The following is a 19143-nucleotide window of genomic DNA, read 5'->3' as shown; positions in this document are numbered from 1 at the left end:
ATGTCAGATTTTCACACTTTTTTCAATCTTCATATTGGCCCGGCTAGAGTTCATATTGGACTGGTTAATTAATAAAGGTATCATTGCGTAACAATTTTCATATTGGCTTAGTTATAGGTCCTCGGGCAGCCATATTGGCATTCGGCTTCGCCTCAGGCCAATATGGTACCCTCGGACCTATAACTAAGCCAATATGAAAATTGTTACGCAATAATACCATAATATATTATAATGCATAATAATAATAGACGTTATACGTCCGTGGTACAAAACATCCGTATTATGGTCGTGGTACTAAACGTCCGTATTACGGACGTTTAACAGACGTTTTACGGATGAAAAGCAACGGACGTATTATGGATTGTTTACGGACGTAAAACATCCGTAGCTATTTTACCTGTGTAATCGTTGACCTATTTACCTTGATCAGTACAAGTTCACGTGAAAGTTGAGATGATCGGATATGATTAATGAATGTCACGTGTATTGATGATGAGCAGAAGGTTCAGTCTTATCTAATTTAGGTGTCTCTACTGGTGAGTTTGGGAAATATTTCAATTGTTTTATTTATGATAAGTTTTTAGAAAGCATCATGATTTATTCTAAAATATCAAAGAATTTCTAGTCTGACATAAGATAGTACAGGGTCAATGTTCTGTAAGCACGCTGACTTTTGTACAGGTAAACATTGATCTTTTGTAACCACACACATGAAACTTGTTAACATTTCCTATGAGTCATTCTACATGATATGTGTAATGATATTAAATATAAATACATTTATAATGTAGACATGGTAATTATATAAACATCACTTAAAAACCTACTAGATTTCTTTATCAAGAACGTTCATATTATCGTAGTATTGTTGAAATTCTAACTTAAAAATTCTGTAGACATCAACATTTTTTTTTTGTTTATACTCTGATGCATATGTAGGTTTATGAATAGAAGAACATTAATACACTCAGAAACAGATTGATGTCATAGTAGTTTTTATCATATGTTTTATATCAAAAGTATTAGATTTTTGAAAGTGATAATATGTGTCCCAATTTTTATTTTGTCAAGTATTAATTTGACTACAAATTTTGAAAGTATTGGCATGTTATGAAAAAGTATTCATAGTTTTCTTATTGGTTGCAAATATGACACTGGTAATCACTTTTCAGTTATCAGATGTACAATAGCAGTTTACAAGGAAGGATATAGTGAAGTAGCTTTTACCGGAATATTTTTAATTTGTTAACTTGTAAACTGTAAAATATAAAATTAAGCTTTTAATACAGATAGCTTGACGATTTTAATTTCAATTTGCGGAGAAGATGGTATACCGCAAACATGGTGCAAAGATTTGTACACCATATCCGGATTTTGATAACTAATGTCTCTTCACTGATGTAAGGGATCGAAATGGTATTTTGAAGGCCATATACATTTTAATTTATCTCAATTCAAAACAAACTCTTGAATTTTAAAGAGTCGAAATAGGATGAACGGATCATACATTGATGTATGCTTCTTTTGAATATGAATCAAAACAAATCAATAAGATGTATAGATATGATCTGAGAACACGGTTGTTTGTTAGTGCATTTCTTTTAGACAATAAATGAAAACAAAAGTAAAATGTTAAACACCTGAGCTTTCTCAATAATATGTTTCCCGTGTAGTGTGCTATACTTTAATTTATGTTATATCAAAAAGATAGAAAACGTCCTCATCTCTAACTCTAAATATGTAACACTCTTATGTTGCAGTAAATTACATCAGTTAACCATACATTGTGTATTATTTCAGGTCTGAATACACTTTGAAAACCGAAGAATGTTTTTGACTATTTCATATCTAACGACATCATTCGAGTTTTGTATTCAATCTATTTTACAATCTGCCGTAGTTTTCGCCGTATTTCTTTATTTAAGAATTGAATGCTTCTTTTTGTAAATTTATTGGGTGGTAAAAGCGTTGACCGAATTACATTTTGTATGAAGCGCGGAAACGCTTCATTCTAAAAAGGTACGCACGGTCAACGCTTTTACAACCCTATAAAGTTTCAAAAAGAAGTATTCAATACTTAATATAATTACATTTTTTTAGCTAAAATCATGAAAACACGATTTTTATCCAGTTTTATTTAATTCACCTGTGCACTTTTTTGTGGGACCTCGTGTCATTATGCATGATAAATGTTATTGTCGGATGCAATTGTTTACGGAATAACATGTTAGCCAATTAGAATAACGTATTATAATGAAACTTACATCTAATGTAATTATTAGATAATATATAGTTTTTTTCATTGGCAATCATATAGCATCTCCGTTTTACTAAATCACGGAAAAAGATCTGGGGTGGTGTTCTCGAAGGTATCCTAAGATTCGTCCTAAGTCATAGATAAGTCCGATTTTAGGATCGACTTAGGATCGACTTAGGACACTCTTAAGTTGTGTCTCGATGCTCTCTCAGACGAATCTTATGTTAGGACGTCCTAAACATTTCCTAAGTCGAAATTTTAAATCTTTAAAGTTATTTTTTGATAAAACATTTATTAATGACGAAAAATTTTAACAAAATTGTTTACGAATTTTATAATAACATGTACAGAATTAAATGCATAATTACCAATGTTATTATATAAAAAAAAGATTGTTATTTAAACTTGAAAACAATTTGTTTTGAAATGAGAATTAAATTTGTTGTGTAATCATATCGTGAAACACGAAGTTCAAAGTTTAAAATCATGCACAATTTCTTTATATACGAGTTAATAACCGATGGTGCGTTTCATTTCATGTTCATTTTCACGTAAAATAATGAGCAAAAAGCGAAATCCAAACATTATTACACTAGGATGAAGATATGATGCTCTTAAGACACCTTATTGGGTGTCCTAAAGTTAGGACGAAAAATGAGATATATCAAAAGTTAAGAGAGCTTCGAGAACTCGACTTAGGACAAAGACTTGCCATAAGATAGACTTAGGACACGTCCTAATCCTAAGATAGCTTCGAGAACACCACCCCTGGTCATGCTTTCCAGTGACTACCATATTGTCAGTTATTTCATATGAACGTTTTTAGTGGGTTTTTTTTTGCACAAAACAACATATTCATCATTACAAAAACACGTAGTAAAATAAAGTATAACCTAAAAATTCCTGTTGAATGATATTCATACATTTAGTGTGTGCGGTTGTTGTACTTTGATTTAATTACTAAATATATAACTTATTCAATTATTTCTTTATCAAACTTATGGTTGTTCTGAATATAAATAAACAAATATGTTAATAAGATTTCTCAAACTGTACTATGCTTTTTTGACAGATTAAGTAAATTTCAACTGTAGCACTACGACTTTAGAGATGGCTAGTGCATCTACAGCTACATCGTCATTTACCAATTATGCTCGTCTTGGGTGTGCAGCACAAAGTGAACTACCAAGCGTTCTTCAGAAGCTACTTACCATTAAAGAGCCACCTCACTTGTTGCATAGTCATGTTAGCACAAACAAATTTTTATCACGGAATTTAAGAGCACATGAATGGAAACAGATTACTGGTGTACAGTCAAATGGCTACAGTAATCTAGATATATCATTATGCTACAAGTTAATTCGAAATCTAAATTTGGTTCCTCCTCCAACTCAAGGGTGGGATTTCCCAGCAGACCCGACACCATTGGAGCTAACTGTTGGCGACGATATTGAGCGTGTTCGAAGGAAACGTAATGAAGTTCTTCACCGGGGCAATACATTGGTAACAGACCAGGAATTAACGGATTATTTTACAATCTTCAAATCCATATCCGGAAGGCTAGAAATATACCTAGGAACAGCAAAGAATGAGTTTGTGTCGACATTTGAGCATTTAGAATCATGTTGCATGGACATAGAAACAGAAAAGATGTATTTGGAAAATCTTGAAATACTTAGGAAAGAGGAAAATACATTTAAAGAACAAATTTCCCTGGTACAAAATACAGTTCAGATGATCGCAAAACAAGGTACGCCTAATTTTTACTTTGTATGATGCCACGACTCTTTTTACATTGATCATGCTTCATTGAATAAATAAATAAATTAAATGTGACTGAAACGTTCTTTTCATTCCTACTTAAATCGTCTTAATATTTGTGCCACATCAATTAATTTTTTTTTTAAAGTGAAAGCTTAAAATTGAGTGAGATTAGAAAAAAAAATATTATATGAATAAGTTCGTTTTACGTGAATGTCATGGTAAGTCTGAAATACATTTGGATTTTAAGTTCATGCATACATCAGCTTTTTATGGGGAAATAAAATAAAATACGACATTTTTGTAAAATTTATCGACCTTGCAATGTGTTGTATAGCAAATCAACGTCGTTAAAAACTTCCGTTTGTTGTTGTAAAATTTAATTCACTTTTGGCTTTGTGATGACTTTATCAAGATTTTGTTTATAGTTTGCAGTACATTTTGAGATACAATTCCCCCTTAAATTATTAAACACTCATTGGAAATATATGACGACAACCTGCAAGTTAATTTTCGTTATTTAAATAATACGATTAGTTTTCTTTTCTTAGAACAAGATTTAAAAATTACACTGAACGAACATAAAATGAGTATTCAGTCACTTGACGACGACATAAAGAATACAGCAAGCAAATTCAAACGTGGGACAGAGACATTGGCAAAAGTTACAGAACAACACGAGCAGAACATTAAGACTTTAGAACAGAGTACCAGTTCACAAACCTTGAGAATCAAATTACTAGAAGATGCCACTGAAAAAAGTGGTTACGAGACTGAGAATTTATATGCTAAAACTGACGACCATGAAGTCAAAATAGAAAATTTAGAAGTTTCAGTTGATGTGCATGAAATAAAGATAGAAAACTTAGAAGACACAACAGATGAACATCAAAATATGATCGGAACATTAGAAGAACTCACAGACCAACACCAGGGAAAGATCGATACTTTGGTAGAACAGACGAATCAACACAGGGATCAAATAGTGGAGATAGAAGAACATACGACAGTACATACAGAACAGATAGGAACACTAAAAGAAATTACAGACACTTCAAATGAAAATATTAGAACATTGAACGAAAGAACAGACATACATCAGGACAAGATAGGAACGTTAGAAGTGGACAATTTAAAACAGGAAGAAAAAGGTAAAATTAGTAGTTGATATCTAAGCTGTTAGGAAAATGAATTGTGATTCATTATTCGGTAGGTCACTGTCAACTGTATTTTTCTTGAATAATAAACATCATTTGACTTTGTAAACAAACTTAATATTACAAAATTGATACTGAAAACAGACTATCAACAAGTTTAAAAGCTGCCTTTGTTCTTTTAATATGCTTTCTAGTTATTCAACAATTTCTTTCAATGCATTTTTCACATAACATGTAATTGCATGTAAGAAAATAACCATCATTAGAGAAGTTAACTAATCACACCTGTTTAACCTGTGTGCAAGATTTAGTAACCATGTAACCTCCAAATTCCAAAATATTCTTTAGAACCCTCAAAAAATAATGGTGCTTTGAAATACCAAAGATATATGTTTATGACCCAAAAATATTTTACTGCAATCCAATGGAGATTTAATTACCTAAAAATGTCTAATTCAAGGAAATATTTTATTTCGACCTATTTTAGGATTAAGTGGTATTACACCTTAATAACTCACTATGTGGTATATGTTTTGCTCATTGTTGAAGACCGTATATTTGTTATTTTTTGTGTCATTTGGTCTCTTGAAGAGATTTGTCTCATAGGCAATTATACCCTGTCTTAATGTTTTATATTAGTCTTTATCATTTACTATAGTATAAACTGATATTCAGTAGGAAGAGCGACAACTCTAAATATATTAAATTATCATTTAAATCTTTTGCTAACTTTTAAAATATGAAGAGTACTGTTTTGACGATTCTAAGGTAAAGGTGTGTTGTTATGTTGTTCTGAGTGGACCAATCACATCGATATTTATTGAAACTTACGTGACGGTAATTTATTAAATATATTTATATCAGCAAGCCATATTTCAAGGTCAGTATCTCAAGTTTTAAGGTAATACTTTTCCGTCAACCGGGTGCAAACGTTTAACAAAATTACTATAGTTACGTCTGTTGTCTGACAGGTATGATACTTAGGTAGAAATAACTTAGTTACATTTTATTAAACGTTCAATAGAATTAAATTTTACGTTATTTTCAATTTATTTCCGAAAAATCGGAGATTGTCTTTAAACGTTCTTAATTACTTATTTTGTTATGTCTTTAACTTACTACACATCTTTATATTTTAGAACAGTACATTCAAAATCAGGAACATCATAAAAAGAAAAAGATGGAGTCGATATATACTGCGATTGATTTGGCACAGGAACAATATAAAAACGAGTTAGAGCTTTTTCAACAAGCTTCTACTGAAAAGGCAGCCTCAAATGCAAATATAATAGACGCATTAACAGATCAAATGTTTGATGCAGCGGAAGACATGAATTTATATGAATCTCTTTCTGCGGAATTTAACGCATTTGTTGAAAATATGAAAAGAGAAATGCAAGACGCTTCTGATATGGCGCTGCAACGATCCAAACAGCATGAAACTCATATGTCAAATTTAAGTCGTGAACTTCAAGAGACAATGTTGGACCAACCAGTTTTGTCAGACGATTATATAGCGTTGAAAACAAAGGACAGATCAAAGGGTAACTATATATATATGAACTAGTTATGTATCATATATATGGGTTTTATATCTATAAATAATAGCAAAGATTTAGAAGGTATCATATAAGGTGGTGGGAGGATTTTTCCAATAATCTAGATATAGTCTCCCTTATTGTCATCACACAAAACATGTATAACCCCGCTGCATTTTTGCGCCTATCCTCCGGCTTTGCGATTACCTCGCTGCATTAAAGATCCATTAGTAGCCTTGTAAAATTTCTGCTTTTCGTTTAGGTTGTTGTTTCCTCGACGCATTATCCGATTCCATTCTTTTTTCTATTTAACAGAAAAATAAAATACAGTTATTGTTTCAAAAACCATAATTCACTCAAATTCAAGATGTCACAAATACATCATAAATGCCGCAGTAGGTGAAAATCAATTTCACATGAAACAATTGGATATTTCAACATATGTTTTGATAACATTATTCCTTTTCGTGTTTTGGCCAAAACTATTATGTAATGTACTAGTTTTTTCCAATAGTGTGTCGTTGTATTACTATATAGAATTGTATAGATAGATTCCATTTCAATATTTCGCGAAAAAACGATGTTTTGTAAAAAGTATAGTCTTGATTATATGCTTCCATGTTTAACACTAGTTGTGTCTATTTCTTCTATATTGTGTTTGTAGCTGAGCGTGTTAAAATCAAATTTGATTAAATGCCGTCTTTATCGGTATAGTATTTATTTTAACTTGCCCGTAAAAGAACCCAATTTGAAAGTTTCGTGACGTATTCCACTGATAAACGGGCCTTTAACCAATACGCTCATTTGTAATGTTTTTTTATCTTTGCAGGTATTAACAATGATGCAGCATAAACTTTGTATCTAGAAAAGATTTTGTGTTTGTAAATATGGAAATGTATTAAGATTATTCAAAGGAAACATATATTTTGACTTTAAAAAAAGAGGGACAAAAGATACCAAAGGGACACTCAAACTCATTAAATGATGCTATTTTCATTGATGGTATTGATTTCCAATTGGTAACATATGCACTTTGCCAACCCATAAAAACATAGCTATAACCTTATACTCTAAATATGCGTGTAGACCACTTGGAACACAGTGAATACATGGAATAGTTATCTTTGAAATGATTCCCAAAGTTTGTAAGCTGTAAGCGGTTTTATTTTAAAGTTCAAAGAAAGTTGACATTACTGTCGTTAAATGAACAAAACCAACAAATGGTAATTCATTTTGCTATCGCTGTACTTGAGTGCATTTGTAAGCTACTTATTGTTTATTTCATGTGTAAATGTTACATGTTTACCTTTTTGTTGATATTAACAAATAAAAGCATTAACAGTTCTAACTTTACTGAGCCAGATGCGTTCTTTGTAGTTAATATTTTTCAGTAATGCTAGAGACCAAACTATTTGAATTTCAATATTTTTTTGACAGTTGACGACATTATAGCCCAAAACAAAAAGAATACCTTAAGGTGGTACCTAACACCACAGGGAGATAACTCTGTAAAGTCACATAAACGTTTATTTCGCTGTGTTGTAAAGGGGATATTAAGCTTCTCAGTGATCAAAATTGATCTTTGTCAAACTGCTATATAACCAGTGTAGTTTTTCTGATAAAATGGTTGGTTCAAATTTTTTGAAATTTTTATATTTTCGTAAAAGGGTCAAAGTTAATATTTGTCAAAGTTTTACGAAAATTAAACGAGCCAAATAAATTTTAGTGAAAGTGTTGGGTACCACTTTAACCCGAACAAGGATTCTGTGACTTACAAGCGGAGATATATTCCTGAATTTGAAAATATTCTAACTTTGAATTGGCTGATTTTCACCTTTAAAAATAATTGACTGTCAATTATAATTAATAAAAGCAGTAGTTGTCAATATTGTTTTTGAATATTCCACGTTCGTGGGTATGGGCGTTTAAGAAGTTTTTGAACCTTTTTAGATAGCCAACAATAAGTTGATCAAATCATAATTTCGATACCCAGCCTTTAGTGTCCTGTTATGAAATTAGGAACAAATATTTAAGATAATTGTCTTATTCCTAACATATACATTGTGTCTAAACCACAGCGGCAAAACTTGTTGGTATATAATATTCAGCACTGCGACGGAACGTTATTGGACAGAGAAAAGGTTGATTTCTGTTTATTTATTTGTTATTTTTATGATATCGAAGAATGTGTATACATACATGACTATTTTCTTTTGTGAGGTGAAATATTTTCTACAACCGTTCTATATAAACGGAGAAATAAATAATAATGCATGTCAACATGACGAATTGAGTGAACCTTGCTTAGAATTTGTTTTATGTCCCGTTCAATTGTTCACATTATATAGGAAGAAAGGTATGAAAAGAAATATATTGACACGGAGATTACAAAAATAGCCACTTTGAACACCTCAATACTTGTATTCCTCTGCATGGAATGGAGGAAATGGGTCATATCAAAATGGAAGAGGCCGGTTTGGTCAATGTTGTTTACTACACAATCACCCGGTTTTGTTTTGAAAAACAACACTAACACGGATCTTAATAACATTGTCCATCGAATGAAATTCAAGATAAATATGACTGTTATTGTGAAACAAGTTCAATTGCGTGTTTTCGACAAAACAAATACTATATAGTTGCAATGTATTATTTATACAAGAGTGTTCGCACTGACATGGAGCGACTGCTTGAATGTTCGTTATTTTGAATCTATTTTTAAGATCTGTAAGACTGATAAATAATTTAGTAAAAGTATCACAAGAACTTAACATTGTTCATGGAACCATAACAAGTCAAAGTCTAATGAAACCTGCTAGACAGACATGAACACATTACAATTATTAAAACCAACCAAAATATAAAAATAAAATAAAAACTTAACATTTACCAATTAAATAATAAGATAGGTTCTAGGTCATATGATAGTCAAATGAGCAAATATAGTTGACCTATTACTTATGGTATAAGAGATAATGACTTGTGTTACAAAGTTGTTTTTCTCGTTTGAATTGTTTTACATTTATGATTTCAGGGCCTTTTACGGCTCAATATGCGGTATTAGTTTTGCTCATTGTTGAAGGCCGTATAGTGACCTGTAGCTGTAGATTTATGTGTTATTTGGTCTGTCGTGGAGAGTTGTCTCCATGCCAATTATACCACAAATACTTATTTTTATTGAACACGAAATGTTAACCTTGATCATGGATATCAACCATTAAGGAACAACCATTTTACTCACAGGATGAGGGTTTGTTTTGTTTCTTTTTGTTTCTTTTTTTCTAGACTTGAAATACATTTATTGAAAATCACCTGAATATAATTTATCTTGTATAACCCAGGGAAGAATACACAAGGGGCCCTGTGTTTAAAATGATCCAATGTCAAGGGAAAAACGCTGGACTCTATTATAAAAAAAAATCTATTTTATATTTTTTCCATACATAAGTTATACATTCATATTCATTACATAGATTGAGTTTGCGTATAAAATATTCATAATATTCTACAGTAAATAAAATACATCAAAAGTCCTCAAAATCAGACTACAATCTATACAATAATTTACCTTTACTTATCAGTGTATGCAAAGTGCGGATCCTAAACTATCATGTTCACTGTATATGCCATAAATGTCTGATGTAGTATGATAAATAAACAGACGATTTATTTTTTTATTTTTGAAGAAAATGAAGACAATAAGTTAAAATGTATATGTTTAGAAGTTAAAAATACTAGTAGGACAATGTAAGAGATGCAAACGGGGTTTAATCGCACCTGAAGTTGGTACACAATTTAGTTACTAGTATATCACATTTGTGAGGAATCCAAGCGGTATATAGGTCGTCCGCCCCGCACCCCCACCTGGGAAGTCCCTAAAAAAATCTTGTTTTAATTCTTTTTTTTGAAAAGCTAAAAATCGTCTCAAAACATTTGTCTTCTTATCATGTTTTATAATAAACACTTAGCTTTAAGAAGATCTAGTTTAATCGAACATTAAAAAGATTACACCACTTGGTAGCGGGGAGTTACGCTTGCGCGAATTTGTCGTACGTTTGCCTGGTAAAATTTAATTACTTTTAAAGATAACCATTCTGTTGTGCAAGAAATTTACATATCAAATGTGCGTGTTCAATTATTATGACCGTTAACTGTAGTTCAAGTATCACTTATATTTACAATGTGCATATAAAAAAACGTATAGAGAACTTTTAAAAATCTCAATTTACGTGATAACCTTCATTTCTATAAATTTCCGAGTAAAGATGTTTTTTTATGAAAGCCAAAAAATAAAAATAAAAATTAGTTTCAATAAAGTAGGAATTCAAGTGTTTACAGATTTAAATAAATAATAAGTTGTCCTCTGAAAGACATCATTTTCAAAAGATCCATAAAACGCCGAAGTTCAATTATGTTATGCAATTGTGCGTTTTATTTCTTAGCCAAAACCGGGTTCTACCTTGAGAAATCTAGAAAAAAAAACGGATTGTTAACATTGACCAAACCAGCCTCTTTCATTTTAAATTGACCGATTTCTTTCATTCCATACACAAAAATACAAGTTTTGAGGTGCTCAAAGTGGCTAGTTTTGTAATTTCCGTGTCAATATCTTTCTTTTCATTCCTGTCTCCCCGTACAGTGTGTACAATTTAACGAGATATTTAACAAATGCGAGGCAAGGTTCACTAATTCGTCATGTTGACATGCATTATTACTTATTTCTCCGTTTATATAGAACGGTTGTAGAAAATATTACAACTTACAATAGAAGATAGTTATGTATGTGTACACATTCTTCGATATCATAAAAATAACAAATAAATAAACGATATCAACATTTTCTCTGTCCAATAACGTTCCGACACCGTGCCGGATGTTTGATACCATCGAGTCAACACATTCTTGTCGATGTGGTTTAGACACAGTGATATAATTACCTACAACAATAAGGATTCAATTTTACATTTTCCTTAAAAACACGGCTACATTTGTATTTCCAAGTGACTCATTGAGAGAACAATTAAAATACATGATAAGATAATCTCTTTCCAGCATTTACATCAACTGCATATCATCTAGACGTCTTTCCTAATTACCTTCCAATTTTCATCATCCGAATTGAACTCCGGTAAAAAAAGCATTCGGGTTATTGCCAATTTTTGATTATTATTACTTTTGAGTCATTCGCAGCTACAAGACTCGTCAATACTAAAAAAAAAGGCCAAATATTCGGCTCTTGATTTTCATTATGCATGCAGTTTCAGAGACATATGTACTAAAAGAGGGACGAAAGATACAACAGGGACCGTAAAACTCATCAATCGAAAATACACTGACAACGCCATGGCTAAAAAGGAAAAATAACAAATAGACAAACAATAGTATACATGACACAACATAGAAAACTAAAGAATAAGCAATACGAATCCAACCAAAAACTGGGGTGATCTCAGATGTTCCAAAAGGGTAGGCAGATCCTGATCAACATGTGGCACTCGTCATGTTGCTCATGTAATAACAAATCCGGTAAATAGTCTAATGCGGTCGGTCACATTCATGAAAGGAAAGGGAATTGTAGTTACGACGTAAGGAACATATCCTATATCATCTGTTAAACGGTTATTCCTTAACGGGCAACCAACTCGTGATGGCGTGCGTAAAATTTTAAAAAAGATGATTTCAACTTCACCATTTGGAACTCTTGGTTTCATACCTTTCTTGTGAGCAGCAACCCTCTATCAAGAAAATCATGATAGGAAAAACCAGCGAGGGAATATCGTATCAATTGGGAGATATATACCCCGCGATATGCAGGTGCTGCTTGAATGTTGCTACTCGGAAATGGAAAGTTCACAATTGAAAAGCTGAAATTATCTCTTTTGTCGTAAAGTTTTGTTTTCAATCGACCCTCATTGTCAATATCTAGATGTAAGTCAAGATATGAGGCCGCCTTAACTGTATCTGTTGTATCCTTTATCTATAGTTCGATTGGATAGATGCATTTAACATAGTCACCAAATTGTTTAAAATTATTTAGTGGCAAAACATCATCTATATAGCGCAAGTAAAGTTAAAGGATATTGCTAACTTCTTATCTGTATGACGTCAGCCTCATAATAATAAAGAAACAAGTCGGCAAGATGATTGCACTATTGGTTCCCATTGGAATGCTGACAGTCTGTTGAAAAACACGTCCTTCGAACCTAACAAATATGTTGTCAATCAAGAAATCAAGCATCTTGATAATGTCAGATTCAAAGAACTTTTTGTTCGAATCAGAGTGATCCTTTACAAAGTAGTATTTATCCCTCCCTAAGACAAGATACTTGTTTCTACATTTGCCATTCATTTTTATGAAACAAAGCAATACCAACTCTTACAATTTGTCTTTTAGTTGGATTGTATGTACACTAAAAGATCTTTTGATTTTTTTAGTATCAATATCTCATTCACGCCACCTCTAGAATAGGCAGTTTTACAATAACTTTGAAGCCCGGCTTTAATTGCTGATAAAATAGATGTTTTTTTAATTTAGAAAGAGGTTTCGTGGAACACTTGGAAGACCCAGCAATATACCGTTGTCTGTAAGGACACTTGTGTAGTTTATGTATCCAATACAGTGATGGAAGATCGATCTTTGGTTGAAATTCCAAAGGAACATTGAACAGACCTATGATTATCCAGGTTTTTCTCTTTGGTAAGTATCGTGAGGGTATGCGTTGAGTTTTAAAGTGATTTGTCAATGCCTAGTTCGTAAATCAAGCAGTTAATGTAATGAGTTTTACACACAAAACGATGTTGTTTGTGGCTTTATCTGCGGGGACAACAACATATCTCCGTCTTACTTCTCGCGCTTAGCCCATTTCCTGGCATAATCCTCGACTAATTTTTATTTCTAATTGATGGATTTAGGCTGACGATATTTCAATAACACATTTAGCAGGGAAGTGTAATCGACAATGTTGAGGTCACCGGTAATAAGGTTGCCAGCCGGATAATATGTGTATTGGAATCTAGCACAAGTGAAATCAGGAGGTTTAAACTTGAAGTCATAAATATTGAGATCCTGCGAAACGTGTTTGTAATTGAAAATTTTAGTTGCAATAGGTTTGGTATAGGTGTAAGATATGATTGGTACATTCTTATCTTTCAAATAAGGAGGAATTTTCGACTGCACAAATTTATAATGAAGGATATTGCCTAGGTTTACGCCATCAAGACCTTGTTTGTCAAAGTAAAGATTAAGAAAAGAATTTTTCTCTTTTAACATCTTTTCCAATGCGAACTGGTTTGAAAAGTCTATGACTTGTAATATCCAAAATGATAGCTGTAAGTTTGTATTGGTTTAAATGAAGGTTTGTAACAGGGGTTTTCAAACATAAACTGAACAGAGAATGACATTTTGAAAGGGGTAATGAATAATGTTTCGTTCGAATGGGATGAATACCTAACGACTTTTGTATAAATGGCAGCAAGTCATTAATAAAGACATCGTGCAGAGTATGTAATGTATAATGACGATGACCATGACTGTGTCTATGTCGAGGAGTAAAAGTTGATCACATTTACCGAGGTACACGAAGGACTAAATAGAATACCTTTAGCATCAATTTTGTCGTTGCAACCATATGGTGTCGCAGTTCCCAATTGTCGAATCCAGTAGTCCTCTTTTTGTTTACGGAGAGGCGTTGCAAGATGAGGACTGTTAGTGCTGTTAAAAGATCAAGATTGCGGAAACATATCACTACTGAGTTGAGATAGTAACTTGCAAAAAGCCTTCGCGTACTTAATACTTCTGGTAGTTAATGAATTCTAAGCAGTATACAAATATAACTTTATTATTTTGAACAAACAACGCAATATAATTCAAGTTTGTCATGATAAGGTGGACAAGGAAGTGCACCACATTTGGTACCAACCATATAAAGGAGATGGCCGTTGTCGTTGCGCTCTCCACTCGGAATGTATTCCGGTTGAACGTCAACGCAGACAAATGAAGATGCCTTGCACGTAGAACATCCTGAAGCTAAATATCCGTTATACTCATTTTGCCATCCAGCGTAACAAGTTTTACGTCCAGGGATCATCAATGAGGAGGAACTGTTCGGATTGCGACAAACAGCGCATGGCACATCCTCGTCGAGAGATTTCGTTCTAAAGGAGTTTTCTTGGTATTCTGTACCGTATATATATGAACTTCCAGGTGCAGTGCGATTACTGAGTTCAGGGTCCGTTGGGAGACACAGTGTATTAGACGGTCCTCCATAGTAGGAACCTTCGTAGTATACGTTCCCAGCAGCATAACCTTAACAATAATGAAAAAATGAGAAGTTTAACAAATCTTTAATTATATATAAAAAAAAAAGATGTGGTATGATTACCAATGAGACAACTCTCCACAAGAAACAAAAATGACACAGAAATTAGCAATGTAGGTCACTGCCGTACGCCTTTAACAATGAGCAAAGCCCATACCGCATAGTCAGCTATAACTAGCCCCGAAATGACAATGTAAAACAATTCAAACGAGAAAACTAACGGCCTTTATCTATTTTTAAAAATGAACAGTTCCTTTGCAAAACAAATCTGACAATCACTAATGTTGAAAGTCTAATCTAAATATTGACAGGTTTAACCATTCAAAAAAGGTATGAAGTGTTTAGCAGTACCATAAAATTAAGTCGTATTTGTTAGTTGGTGTGATTTTACGAAAAAAACAAGTAATTTGTATTAATTTGTTTTCTTCAAATTTTCATTTTTTTCAAGTGTTTCAGTTTCAGTTTTATTTGTTGTATGCTACAAAATATGACCTACACAAAGTGATCTTTTCCAACATACAAGTCTTTTTATCATTGTTTGTTACTTGTATCATTTTGAATCATATCAAATACTACATTCATATCATGACAACAACATGTTATTGTGAATAGACAATAATAGTGCATTGACTTGACATATCAACGATATAAGGATGAGGCTTAGAAACAGGGACATGCAAGGCTCTGCCGGTTTCAGGCCGAATCCTTATATCGTTGATATGTCGAGTCAATGCACTATTATTGTCTTTATACTGCAATACAAAAAACAAATTTTCAATTTATTATTTGATTTAAATAATGGGAAACTTCCCTTCATTAGAAGGCCTCATATTATGCTGGCTGAGAAATATATAACGCGGAGAAATATACAACACGATGAAATGTACATAACCTGTTAAAATTCGCAGTCGATGGTGAACGAATTTGTTTGAGAATGAACTAAAATATCAACAAGAAGCTTAAGCAAAAAATGTGATGATTTGTAGTTTGCAAACCAAAATTATTAACAAGTCAAATATGTTTTTTTCTTCTAAAAATTGCAGAGGAAATAAGTTTAAGTCGTTGTATACATTGGAAACAAGAACTGGTAGAATAGGTCGTATGAATTATTAATTATAATTTCTGCAATTTCTATTTAAGTATTCATGAGGAAAAGTGATATCAGGTCAGTGACTGTATATGACATAGAAATATACGGTCAACGCATTTTGACTGCTCAAATTGAGTGAATGCAGTATAAGAGAAATAAACATTGCTTTACACTAGATTAGTATTAAAAGTAGGCATTTAACAAATAATTTCACAAAGAAACAGTTTTGTTATGCCCCATTTATTGGCATTATGTTTTCTAGTATGTGCGTTCGTTCATCAGTCCGTTCTTTGATTTGTTCGTCCGTATGTCCCGCTTCAGGTTAAAGTTTTTGGTCGAGGTAGTTTTTGGTGAAGTTAAGTCCCAATTAACTAGAAACTTAGTATACATGTTCCCTATGATATGACTTTTCTATATTTAATGCCTTATTAACGTTTTATCCTATTCCACGGTCCACTGAACAAAGAAAATGAAAATACGGAAACACATTATTGTTTAATCTTAAAAAAAATATATAGTTTCTTCCCTTTTGTTAATTCAATTTACTTACATACCTGAGTACACTATTTCTGCATTTGAAGGACATCTACTTCTTCCCCATCGAACATACGTTGAACCATGGGCTATAAAATGCAGTAATTTAATCTTACCACATAGTTTATCATATTCCATTTATTTCCCGAACAACGACCACCCCTCTCCACGCACACTTTTTTCCTTTTTTTTTTTGGTTTATTTAGACTGGGTTTGCGCTCCACCAACATGTTCCTGTGTACTGTTTGAAATTATATGTTTATGTATTTCTCATTGTGTTGTTCTCATTCGATTTACACAGGTGTTGTTCGGTAATGCAACATACAAATAGCTATTATCAAAATGAATTAATAACTTGTTTGGAGGCAATTTGGATCAATGACAATCAGAAAATAAGAGGAATGACCCCCAGTCTAGTTTTTACTGATATTTCACAACAAATTCAAGAGTAAGATTTGCAGTAACAACTTAATGTAAAAGTAATGATTTCCTTCTGTTAAGATATCTCATCTGTTATCATGTTTCTGCGTTTCGATGAAAGTCGGACTCAATTATGTTACCATAAGAAAAATTACTGAAATCTTACAGTATGAGTTCAGAATGTATCTAAAATGAATTGTCTAGTACATACAAATTGAACGGTGGTAAAATTAAGTTTGTAAATATATATAAACTGTACGTAGGCAGACTTCGGTTTTCATCTTGTGATCTATAAGAAAGTGTGCTCTTTCTTTGTGACTTATGCAATCAGGGTAGCTTTTTACAAATAGATTATGCTTTAAAAGGGAGGAGATAAAAATGAATAATAGCGTTTAAAGAAAACAGACACTTCTTCTATTTTTACTACATGTAATTCTTTAAAATTTTAAATGTGAAGTGTTCCAGTCAGGAAGATTAAATTAGAGGTAAATTTAAAGCTCTCCTTTGGATGCGAGAAATTTCTCCTGCACTGTGCTTAAAACCCATTGGAAGCCTTGGGCTGACTTTTGCATTTGGTGGGGTTGTTGTCTATTTGACACATTCCCCGTTTCCATTCTCAATTTTATTGAATGCAATTGACTTGAAGTGATAGCTATATTGAGAATGCATTCTAAGAAGTAGACGAATTTTTTGATATTTTTCAACAATAAATAGATACAAGTAGAAAGTAGATAGAAGATAGAAGTTAAAGAAATATTAGTAATAATAGCTTTTGGTGTATCTGTTTGTGTTTTTGTCCTTTCGAATTATTCACCATTTGTCGAATATTTTCATCCTTTTTTTATTGTATCTTACTTGTTTGTGCCGTCCTCATCTTTTCGGCAGCTAGCTCAGCGTTCACAGTTTGTAAGGTACCATTTAAAGTTGTAACCAGACGTGTCAAGCCTTGAACAGTCGATGTAAGTTTCTGTATGGATTTCTCCATTTGAAGTAGTCTGGCTGCTGAAACATCCGGATCATTCAGCAATAGTCTTTTATTGTCAATTTCTTCTCCATTCGAAAATTGAACACAACATATTACAAAACAGACTAGGATTTGGTTTGCCATTTACTGATAGTATGTTTAACTTTACTGAGATATCTTTCATATGCATAGTTCACGAAACTAGATAAGACATTCACTTCACACTAGATCTAGATTGGCATATCATTGATTTTCATTTTATTACGATGAAATTAAATATGCACGTAACGTTCTTATTCTCCAAGGGGGGGTGGTTCCGGAATTAATATTAGAAAACGGAATGAATACCTCCGAGCGGTTCTAGGAGAAAACAAATTTGGACGGTTTCATACTAAAAATGATAAATAAACACAAACTTGTGTGTCTATTAATTCCATAAATTCCATCAAAAGTAGACAATAACCCATTTCAACATGATACAGATTGACCTAAAAAGGGAGCACCAAAAAGGAAGATGGAGAGATACTGAAAGAAACAAAAATGAAAATGCTAAAAGAAAAGAAATTTGTCTTTCCTGTGTATGACCTGTTGAGTAAGGCGTTACAGAAAAACATTGGATAAAAAACAAAAAAGAGTGTATGAGAATTTAAAGAGAAGAATTTGGAAAGAAATTTGAGAAAAAAATAATAAGAAAGTAAACAGGATTCAGAGACAAATGCGTATTAGAAATATAACCAATTTAATGACGAGAGCAGAAACAAAAGAAAATAACAAAGACAAGATAATTGAAAACAATATCATGATCCTTTACTCAAAAAAATAACTTTTAATAATAAAAGTACATCAGGTGAAACAACAGTAGTCCTTGAAATAGAAAAGTCGAGTATTGAATGGTGAAACTACAATTTTGTAGACCTGGCGATATAAAGGTATCCTGTACTAGAGTTAAGGAAGATCTTCTTTGACTCAATTCGTTAGAGCGCTGCATTTAGATCCCGAGATTGGGGGTTATAAACCCGCTGTTACCATCCAATGATTTTATTACAAGTTACAACGGCACTGCAAGCATCTCCTATTGGTATATACGAGTGTATATAAATACCT

General features: G+C 32.4%; 2 protein-coding genes across 2 annotated transcripts; one reads left to right on the top strand and one right to left on the bottom strand.

Moving 5' to 3' along the window:
- Window positions 1-420: 420 nt before the first annotated feature.
- Window positions 421-8082, top strand: LOC134724567 (uncharacterized). Its single transcript, XM_063587670.1, has 5 exons — window positions 421-536; window positions 3330-4007; window positions 4570-5169; window positions 6315-6719; window positions 7543-8082. The coding sequence occupies exons 2-5, from the start codon at window positions 3368-3370 to the stop codon at window positions 7563-7565; spliced, it is 1668 nt and encodes a 555-aa protein (XP_063443740.1). The 5' UTR covers window positions 421-536; window positions 3330-3367; the 3' UTR covers window positions 7566-8082.
- Window positions 8083-14530: 6448 nt separating this feature from the next.
- On the bottom strand, window positions 14531-18203 carry LOC134726789 (short-chain collagen C4-like). The gene is made up of 3 exons (XM_063591206.1): window positions 17931-18203; window positions 16676-16744; window positions 14531-15018 (listed from the first exon to the last, which is right to left on the bottom strand). Exons 1-3 carry the CDS (start codon window positions 18181-18183, stop codon window positions 14552-14554), a joined length of 789 nt encoding a protein of 262 aa, XP_063447276.1. The 5' UTR covers window positions 18184-18203; the 3' UTR covers window positions 14531-14551.
- Between the last annotated feature and the right edge of the window lie 940 nt (window positions 18204-19143).

The sequence above is a fragment of the Mytilus trossulus genome, chromosome 7 (assembly GCF_036588685.1).
Source record: "Mytilus trossulus isolate FHL-02 chromosome 7, PNRI_Mtr1.1.1.hap1, whole genome shotgun sequence".
In the NCBI taxonomy this organism is placed as follows: domain Eukaryota; kingdom Metazoa; phylum Mollusca; class Bivalvia; order Mytilida; family Mytilidae; genus Mytilus; species Mytilus trossulus.
The sequence above is the reverse complement of the archived record's forward strand: the minus strand, read 5'-3'. Positions and strand labels throughout refer to the sequence as shown.